Here is a 10,149-nt window from a genome sequence, read left to right on the forward strand (position 1 = left end):
ACCTGCTTATTCTCGTTTATATTCCCCAGAACAAACCAGGTTTTGCTTGTAATAAAAAAAGCTATTGCGGCATTTGCACAAAAAAGGCTCCTTCCTGGACTAACCTGTATTCCGGTGTGTGTGCATGCTAATTTGGTAAATTCCACGCATCTCCCGTCATTCACATCCCACAGGCACATCTCCCTGAAAAAGGAATTGGAAGAGGTATCAGATTCAGAGACAGTGTGATAAAAAGCTGCTCTTTTCATAGCCATTAAAAAAACTTAACAAAACTTAACTTAAAAAAAAAAAAATAAATAACCTTACATTTAAAGAAGAAGAAAATGTATAATCATTGGGGGGGGTGCCAAAATGTTAGACAAGTGCTTATAATGACTTACCCGAGACTCTGGGCTAGTGCTTCTGTTCACTGAAAACAGCACTGGCCCATAGACCTATTGCAGGAGGACTACACTACTATATTCTACATCAAATTATATTGAAAAGCCAAAGACAGAAGCAAAAAGTCAGATGTTCCCTTTACTGTTTATGTGCAACCAACCCTGGGCCTCAAAACAAGCAGAAAGTGGAAGAAGATGGTGACATGGCGTTACTACAAAAGTATAAGAATAAAATATCCCAAAGCTGCAGCTAGAGGTGCAACATTCTTATAGTTACCCAGTATATGTTAAGGGAAAGTTCATCCGGAGCTCCCCTCCAAAGTAATGTCTCAGAAAAGAATCCGTATATCGTAGAATTACTTAAACAAGGGGTCTTCACTACTGGGAATATATTCGGTAAAACACACTTTATTTATTCCAAATTTAAAATACACATACATATTAAAAAACTGGACATAGATGGTGGTTGCCTTCATTGTAGGCTCTCAATTTTGTGAGATGATTTAGTTTTGCTTATGCTGGAAGGCAACTGGGGCATTGGGCATAAATTTCTGATACTTATCACCTACTAGCAATATTTGTATGGGAATCTTTTTATGAATCCCTAACAGTACCCGGGTACTCAATTAAATAGGGCACAATGATCTATGGGTAATGGGCAGTCGGAATGCGGAACCGCATCAACGAACAGATGCGGCCGCAATCCGACGGGATTTTTAGTCCCATCCGATCGGCTACTGAATGACTTTCGGCCAGATATTGATCGGGGAAGCCTGTCGGAGGGCCCCATACACTGGCCAATAAGCTTCTGACTCGGTCTGTCGGCAGCTTTTATCGGCCAGTGTATGGCCACCTTTAGAATAACCTCCAGTTCCTGCCAAGTGACCACAAAATGCCCCCTGGCTGTATACAATCTGTCTGCCCTTGCCTATAAATCATCACAGGAAGGAAAGCTGCTTTGCGCCACCACTTACCCACTTTCTGATGCGCTCACAATATACTGTCGGTCACTGGACGCAGAAGCTTTAGATAAGCAGGTAATAGAGGCTGTGTGACCAAAGAGCAAGGCTCGTGGAGTGATCTAGTAACGAAATGAGAGAAATTACAGAATATTTGCCACACAAGGAAGAATTTTTCAAACAATATGATCCTAGCCGAAAAACATGATCACAATTTTAAGTTTTCACTTCAACCCTTGACAAATCTGCCCCCTAAATGTATAAATTTAGAACAGTTTACAGGGTCGTCGACCCCCCCTCCCAAAGCTGCTTTAGAAGGTGAAAAATTACACTTTACACATATTAAAAAAACAATAATTGGAAAAGTGTCATTATTTCTGGTGAACTATCAGAAAACAACTAGGTGTTTTAAGGTGAACAACCCATTTAAAGGTGAACCCTACAAATAAATGTGGCAAAAAATGCAATATTTTGTATAGTAAACTTATTGCACCAGCCTAAAGTTTGAGCTTGTCAATAGCAGCAATGATCCAGGACTTCAAACTTGTCACAGGGGGTCACCATCTTGGAAAGTGTCTGTGACACTCACATGCTCAGTGGGCTCTGATTGGCTGTTGAGAAGCTAAGATTAGGAGTCGTCACTAATTATCCAGCAGAAAATGAGCTTCCCCTGTAATATAAGCTGATGCTACAGGTTTGCTGATTATTAAATTCTGATGCTAATTGCACTGGTTTCTGTGCTGCCATGTAGTAATTATCTGTATTAATTACTAATCAGCCTTATATTGTGACATTTCTATTCTATGTGTACTGTATATTGTGAGTGGGTCCCTAAGCTCAGTAAGTGACAGCAGCACAGAGCATGTGCAGTGAATCAGCAGAAAAGAAGATGGGGAGCTACTGGGGCATCTTTGGAGACACAGATCTTTACTGCTAAAGGGCTGTGGTTGCCTTGGGCTGGTACAGAAGCTCAAAACATAATGTACAACATTTCTAGCTACTTCTTTAGTTAAGCTTTAGTTCTACTTTAAGGACAAGGAAAGGGTTGGGTGCCCCAGGCTATCCATATGTACAGTAAAATACAAACTTTTATATTACAGCACATGCAAATGACCCAGAGCAGCCACAAGGGATCCTGGGACATATAATGGCAGTGGCATTTGAAAGCACAGGTGCCTTTAGGTGTTTGTTTCTACACCTCCATTGTAAAATGTTTCCCACAATCAGGGCAGAAATACAATGTATCTTACACAAATGAAATCCATCCTCACTATGTCAGGGGTGAGAAGCTGGATAAACTTGGCTGACAGAAAGTTCCTAAACAAAAGGTAACAGGACAGGCTTTTCTTTGTAGAGGAAAACCAAAATGACACTTACCTCCAGCTCAGGTGAAAGATCCCAAAGGCAGATTTGTCCATCGTGGCAGCCAGTTACAATGGTTTCTAAATCATCCATCACTAGCACTGTAGAAATGCAGTGAGTGGGAGCCTTACGGCCCCAGAGCACTATGGGAAGAACTAGACTGTTCCCTGCCATTTTACACCTAAGAAGAAAAAAAACCAAAAATATTAAAAAGTTTTTGGGAGAGAATCATAATTCTAACAGAAGTATTATATTTAGAGGCACATTTATCAAGGGTCGAATTTCAAATAAACTCCCATGAACTCGAAATTCGACCGATCAAAATTATAAAAAAAAAAAAAAAAATCACATTTTTTAAACTGGGGTGAATAAGATTGACCCGAAAACTCGAATCGAATTTGATTCAGATTTTAAAAACTTGATTTGAGTTTTTTGTCCGAAAAAAAATTTGAATGTCAGGAAGGCTGCAAGCAGCTCCAAACTGATCCCTGGACGTCTCCCGTTGACTTAAAAAGCAATGGAGTTCTCAAAGGGCCAGAGTATGATAAATCTCAAAAATCTAATTTGAATAACTCCCTAGTCAAATTTGACAGTTTTGAACATAAAAAAATCTCGAAATTAGAATTTCGAATTTTCAATTCGACCCTTGATAAATCTGCCCCTTAATCTATAGAATGTGTATTTTTTAGTTGAATAAAAACATTTACTTTCATATTCTAGGACTTTCTGTCCCAAGTCATCAATATACACTAAATGGCCAAAAGTATCCGACATGGGTTTCTTTTATGTGTGAGCAGACACATTCAAACAACTGTGCAAAGCCATATGTTGGTAGGAGTGATATAAATATGTATGCCATTGGACTTTGGAGATGTGGGTTCAATGAACTAGAGATGCATCAAATCGAGAATTCAGTTTGGGATTCGGCAAGGATTCTGCCTTTTTTTAGCAGAATTCAGATTCGGCTGAATCCTTGTGCCTGGCCGAACTGAATCCTAATTTGCATATGCAAATTAGGGTGTGGTATTCGGCTGAATCTTTCATTAAGGATTCGGAGATTTGTCCGAATCTTTCAATAAAGGTGTTGTTCACCTTGAAAAAACAACTAGTTGTTTTCAGATTCTTCACCAGACATAACGACTTTTTCCAACGACTTTCTATTTTCTATGTCTGCCCGTTTTTCTAATGTTGAAGTATAAAGTTTTATTTTTCACCTTCTAAAGCAGCTCTGGGAGGGGGGTCTCCGACCCTGTAAACTGTTCTAAACCGATACATCTGGGGGCACATTTACTTAGCTCGAGTGAAGGAATAGAATAAAAAATACCTAGAATTTCGAATGTTTTTTTGGCTACTTCGACCATCGACTACGACTTCGAATCGAACGATTTGAACTAAAAATCGTTCGACTATTCGACTGTTTGATAGTCGAAGTACTGTCTCTTTAAAAAAAAACTTTGACCCCCTACTTTGCCACCTAAAACCTACCGAACCTCAATGTTAGCCTATGGGGAAGGTCTTTCTGAGCTTTTTTTGATCGAAGGAATTTCGTTCGATCGATGGATTAAAATCCTTTGAATCGATCGAACGATTTTTCCTTCGATCGAACGAATTGCGGTAAATCCTTCGACTCCGATATTCGAAGTTGAAGGATTTAACTTCGACAGTCGAATATTGAGGGTTAATTAACCCTCGATATTTGACCCTAAGTAAATGTGCCCCTTAGTTGATACATTTCTTATCTTTGTCCCTGCTGAGTAGGGATGTAGCGAACTGTTCGCCGGCGAACTTGTTCGCGCGAACTTCGACCGTTCGCGTCCGCCGAATGTCCGCAAATGTCCGCGAACGTCGAATACAAATCGTTCGACCATTCGACTTCCTTCGACCGCTAAAAATCGAACGATTTCCATTCGTTCGAACGATTGTAAGCATTCGATCGAATGAAAAGCATTCGATCGAATGCTTCGATCATTCGATTCGAATGAAAATCGTTCGATCGAACGATTAAAATCCTTCGATCGTTCGAATCGAACTATTTTAGCGGGTGTTCGAAGTTCGCGAACGTTCGCATTTTTTGCCGGTGTTCACGAACGGCGTTCGCGCACACCAAATCGGCAGTTCGCTACATCCCTACTGCTGAGCAGAATCAATGAGTTTCATTACAGGCAACTGTTAGACTTGATACAATAGTTGCACTTATATTCCCTATAGATCCTACTGAGAAATGGATCAACTACATGTTGCAAAATTGTAACAGTTCAGAGTCTGCACCTGAATTACTGACCAGAGACACAAACATTCAACTTTAAACTTACATTTTGGAAAAACAGTAAAAAATTATTAATGGGAAGTAATTGAAATAAGTCTTTATTTCTGAGGAAAAATCTAAAAACAACTGAATTGGAAAAAAAAGTGTTTGGAAGGTGAACATCTCCTTTAAGGATTCGAAAATTTGGCTGAATCTTTCATTAAGGATTCGGAGATTCGGCCGAACCCCAGATAGTGGATTGGTGCTCCCCCATGTGCAGTCACATGTTGGTTTGGGGAGTGTCAGGAGAACTGCTACCTGCCTCGGTGAGTAAGACCAGCTGTAAAATTTGGGGGAGGAAGAATAACAGTCTGGGAACTGGGTCAATGAACAAGCTGTAAAATTTAGTGGAGGAAGCAAAATCGTCTGCAGACCTGGTCTTTGTTCCCATAAGGGTAAAGCCACACGAGGAGATTCGGGGTGCTAATGCACACGCGGCGATGCGTTTTCAATAGTCACCCAAAGTTGCCTTTTAGAACGCATCGCCGCGTGTGCATTAGCGCAGGCGACTTTTCATTCTAGCCTATGGGGAAAAATGCTGAGGCAGTTCGGGGAGATAGTCACACAAAAGACGAGGAGATTAGTCGCCAGGCGACAAAATCTCCCCAAATCTCCTCGTGTGGCCTTACCCTTAAAAGAAAAGATAATGCTGCAGAGATTAAATGACACTTCAATGCTTCCGTTTGCGGCAACAGTTTCAGAAAGAAACTTTGCTGTTTAAAGGACAACTAAATCCAAGTACCAAAACAAGCCTTTGACTGCCTGGCATTGCACCCACTTTCCCTCCCCACCCTGTGTATTAGTAACAATAAAACCCTAAAAAAAAAACAAGCAAATTCCAAAACAATGTTCCAGTGTCCAGTGGAAGCCTACTTAGTAAACCTAAATGGCCACTTCATATTAAAACCATGAGTTTTAGAATAGGATTTTGGACAACCATGTGTCTGGGTAGTGTTGGCCATATATTATTTGAATTCCGCTGAGCACTTAACAGTCATGAATGGGTAGGGTTTTGTTTAGCAACGAGTGTCTGTGGACATCAGAGCCAAATGAAAAGTCAGTGTGGCCAGTGGCTAGCAATCTTGGCAATGCAATATGAGATTATTCCACAATCAACATTCAAATGAATTGAATTCTGTAATACACAAAGCGTGAAAGCTAAGGCTAAGTAACATCAGATATAAAGAGACAAACAGAAGGCCCCAAACGTAGCACTCGCAAACATATATACTGGTACAGGATCTGAAAACCTGTTATCCAGAAAGCTCCGAATTATGGAAAGGCCATATACCATAGACTCCATTATATTCACATAATTCATTTTATTTTTTAAATTATTTCCTTTTTCCTTGTAGGAATGAATCAGTACTTTGTAGTTAATCCAAACTAAAGCACAATTAATCCTTATTGGATGCAAAACAATCCTATTGGATTTAATGCATGTTTAAAAGATTTTTTAGTAGACTTAAATGGGTGGTTCATCTTTAAGTTAACTTTTAATATGTTATAGAATGGCCTACTCTATAATTTTTATAGTTTTTTTTTCTTCTGACTATTTCCAGCTTTCAAATGGGGGTGACTTGCCAATCTAAAAACAAATGTTCTGTAAAGCAATAAATATATTGTTATTGCTACTTTGTATTACTTATCTTTCTATTCAGGCCTCTCATATTCATATTTCAGTCTCTTATTCAAATCAGTGCATGGTTGCTAGGGTAATTTGGACCCTAGCAACCATATTGCTGATATTGCAAACTGGAGAGCTGCTGAATAAAAAGTTAAATAACTCAAAAATAAAAAAGTAAAACCAATTGCAAATAGTCTCAGAACATCACTATCTACATCATACTAAAAGTTATCTCACCCATTTAAGGTATGAAGATACAGAAAAATCCCTTATCCGGAAAACCCCAGGTCCTGAGGATTCTGGATAAAAGGTCCCAAACTTGTACCAGGAGAGAAGTAGCACAAAAAGAGGATCTAGAAACACACTGTATGCTCAAACACCTTCATGTTATCTTCACAATGATTCTAGCAGAATCCTACATCAGGTACCCTAACAACCTAAACCAAATATTCTCCCTTTCCAAACATCAGCTGAAAATCTATGTGAACTTTCATGACAACCATATAATTAATTCCTTAGTGTGGCCTTAGATCACATTGGGTAGCACCAAACGGACACCAACTCTAAACATTCCACAGCTTGATGCTAAACTTGTCACTGGGGTAAAGCAAAAACCCAAATAGCACAAAGTTATCAACGAGGGGGTATCAGCCATGAGAAGAGGAGCTGGTAATCTTTCTAGCACAAAGTAATCGAGGGGGTATCGGCTAGGAGAAGAGGAGCTGACAATCTTTCTAGCACAATGTAATCATTGAGGGAGTATCCGCTATTAGAAGAGGAGCTGGAAATCTTTCTAGAACAAAATCATCGAGGGGGTATCAGCCATGAGAAGAGGAGCTGGCAATCTTTCAGGCACAAAGTAATCGAGGGGGTATCAGCTATTAGAAGAGGAGCTGGCAATCTTTCTAAGCACAAAGTAATCGAGGGGGTATCAGCCAATCAGCCATGAAAAGAAGAGCTGACAATCTTTCAAGCACAAAGTAATCGAGGGGGTATCAGCTATTAGAAGAGGAGCTGGCAATCTTTCTAAGCACAAAGTAATCGAGGGGGTATCAGCTATTAGAAGAGGAGCTGGCAATCTTTCTAAGCACAAAGTAATCGAGGGGGTATCAGCTATTAGAAGAGGAGCTGGCAATCTTTCTAGCACAAAGTAATCATCGAGGGGGTATCAGCCATTACAAGAGGAGCTGGCAATTTTTCTAGCACAAAGTAATCGAGGGGGTATCAGCCATGGGAAGAGGAGCTGACAATCTTTCTAGCACAAAGTAATCATCGAGTGGGTATCAGCCATTACAAGAGGAGCTGGCAATTTTTCTAGCACAAAGTAATCGAGGGGGTATCAGCCATGGGAAGAGGAGCTGGCAATCTTTCTAGCACAAAGTTATTATCTAGGGGGTATCAGCCATGAGAAGAGGAGCTGGCAATCTTTATGAACCTTCTGAGACACTGAATAGCCACAGCAAACAATGTTCATGGAATGCATTTTGTTCTAATAGATGAACCTCTGGTTTAAACAGAAGGTCGGGCTCTTAGTGCGGTGGGAGATGTACAAACTTCTCCTTGTCTGACTCTGGGACTTCATAGCATTTCTGCACAGGTAAGTGGACGTCATAACTACCTGCACCTTCGACAATAACAACATCCAAACTTCTACCAGCAGAAAAAATGATGGCCGGATTGAGAAAGACTACTATCTTATTCTGCTTTACAGAGCAAATAAGGATGATAGAATAACTATCAAAAGAACGCTTATTAAAAGAAAAACCTTTTCTGCTTTGTACAAGGTTTACAAGGTTTGAAGGTTCTCTAGGCTGAAGATCAACCCCTCGCTCCAAACAGAATCCCTGCACAGACAGGGGCCCCTCTCCTCTTCCTCCAGCCCTGGTATTCAGTTAAGCAGGGATGTCTGTGGGGCCCTCCTTCAGCTGCTGTTGAAAAGGAACACTGTGTGACCCAAGTTGGCAGAGAGTTATAGTTTAAAGGGGAACTATCACTTTCTAAAAGCAATCAATTAAAAATTCTATATTGTTTCTGAAATAATCAAGTTTTTGTTCACTATCCTTCTCTCAGCATCTGTCTCTCGTCATTTATTTTCGCGATAGTTCCCCTTCAAAGCAGCTGGAGGGCTGTGGGGTTGGCTCCTCCTCTCTACATGTTTCCTTATTACACCATTGTTTCTTTGGGGGTTGTACAGATCTATAATAACTGGGGGCTGCAGATTGGTCCCATTCCCGTTGAATCCAGTGACAGTAGTTAAAGGGATACTGTCATGGGGAAAAATAATTTTTTTCAAAATGAATCAGTTAATAGTGCTGCTCCAGCAGAATTCTGCACTGAAAGCCATTTCTCAAAAGAGCAAACAGATTTTTTTATATTCAATTTTGAAATCTGACATGGGGCTAGACATATTGTCAATTTCCCAACTGCCCCCAGTCATGTGACTTGTGCTCTGATAAACTTCAATCACTCTTTACTGCAAGTTGGAGTGATATCACCCCCTCCCCTTTCCCCACAGCAGCCAAACAAAAGAAAAATGGGAAGGTAACCAGATAACAGCTCCCTAACACAAGATAACAGCTGCCTGGTAGATATAAGAACAACACTCAATTATAAAAACCCATCTCCCACTGAGACACATTCAGTTACATTGAGAAGGAAAAACAGCAGCCTGCCAGAAAGCATTTCTCTCCTAAAGTGCAGGCACAAGTCACATGACTGGGGGCAGCTGGGAAATTGACAATATGTCTAGCCCCATGTCAGATTTCAAAATTGAATATAAAAAAATCTGTTTGCTCTTTTGAGAAATGGATTTCAGTGCAGAATTCTACTGGAGCAGCACTATTAACTGATTCATTTTGAAAAAAAACATGTTTTCCAATGACAGTATCCCTTTAAACATTAGACTGTGCCCTTTGTAATTAAATCTATATGTCCCTTCCCAAGGGGCCCCTGTGATACTGGGGGAGGAGGTGGTAGAAAAACAATGGCCTTCCCTAAAGCAGCCCCAGTAAATACATGACAATAATATAAATATATAGAAGTAACATTGCCAGGTACATATGATCACGATGCAGATAAATATAGTTATAAACAAACACTCCCCTTAGCAGACAGACAGGTGGGTATAAGCCCAGTATAAATCATATTCGTCTTACTCACCTTTTACCCTTTCGACCGCGCAGATGAAAGTGCCGGCCCTTCTGTTCCCAGCCGATCCCCCCCTTCTTCTCGCCCACTCAACCAGCTGACTGTCTCTATGACGACTATTCCGCGCTTTACGGTTCCACTTCCGGGATCCCTGACATTTGCCTGTCACGTGCTGTGCGCTTGTCACGCGGGAAGCCATGTTGCACACGGGCAACTCAGCTAGGCGCGTGATTACGCATGTGTTTTATTTTTTTTCCTGCTTCCTGATGCCCAATCCTAAAATGGCCGCAGTCGCTCTAGCCCAATTCGCGTGGTCCGGCAACCCCTGACGCGGTGCATTGTGGGCGGCAGCTTGCCAGAAGCAGTTAC

The 10,149-nt window shown here is 40.7% G+C and overlaps 1 protein-coding gene across 5 annotated transcripts in view; it reads right to left on the minus strand.

The window, feature by feature from the left end:
- The window catches only part of wdr7.L (WD repeat domain 7 L homeolog), a 243,317-nt gene extending 233,369 nt beyond the window's left edge, over positions 1–9,948 (minus strand). For 4 of the 5 annotated variants that reach the window (XM_018245183.2, XM_041580187.1, XM_018245178.2 and 1 more), the window contains exons 1-4: positions 9,793–9,948; positions 2,717–2,882; positions 1,355–1,461; positions 105–183 (exon numbers count right to left, since the gene is read on the minus strand). In XM_018245183.2, coding sequence (XP_018100672.1) covers positions 105–183; positions 1,355–1,461; positions 2,717–2,875 — 345 coding nt within the window. In that variant the 5' untranslated portion in view covers positions 2,876–2,882; positions 9,793–9,948. 5 annotated transcript variants of the gene reach the window in all.
- Positions 9,949–10,149: the final 201 nt, after the last annotated feature.

Source organism: Xenopus laevis, chromosome 1L, assembly GCF_017654675.1.
Source record: "Xenopus laevis strain J_2021 chromosome 1L, Xenopus_laevis_v10.1, whole genome shotgun sequence".
NCBI classification, from domain to species: domain Eukaryota; kingdom Metazoa; phylum Chordata; class Amphibia; order Anura; family Pipidae; genus Xenopus; species Xenopus laevis.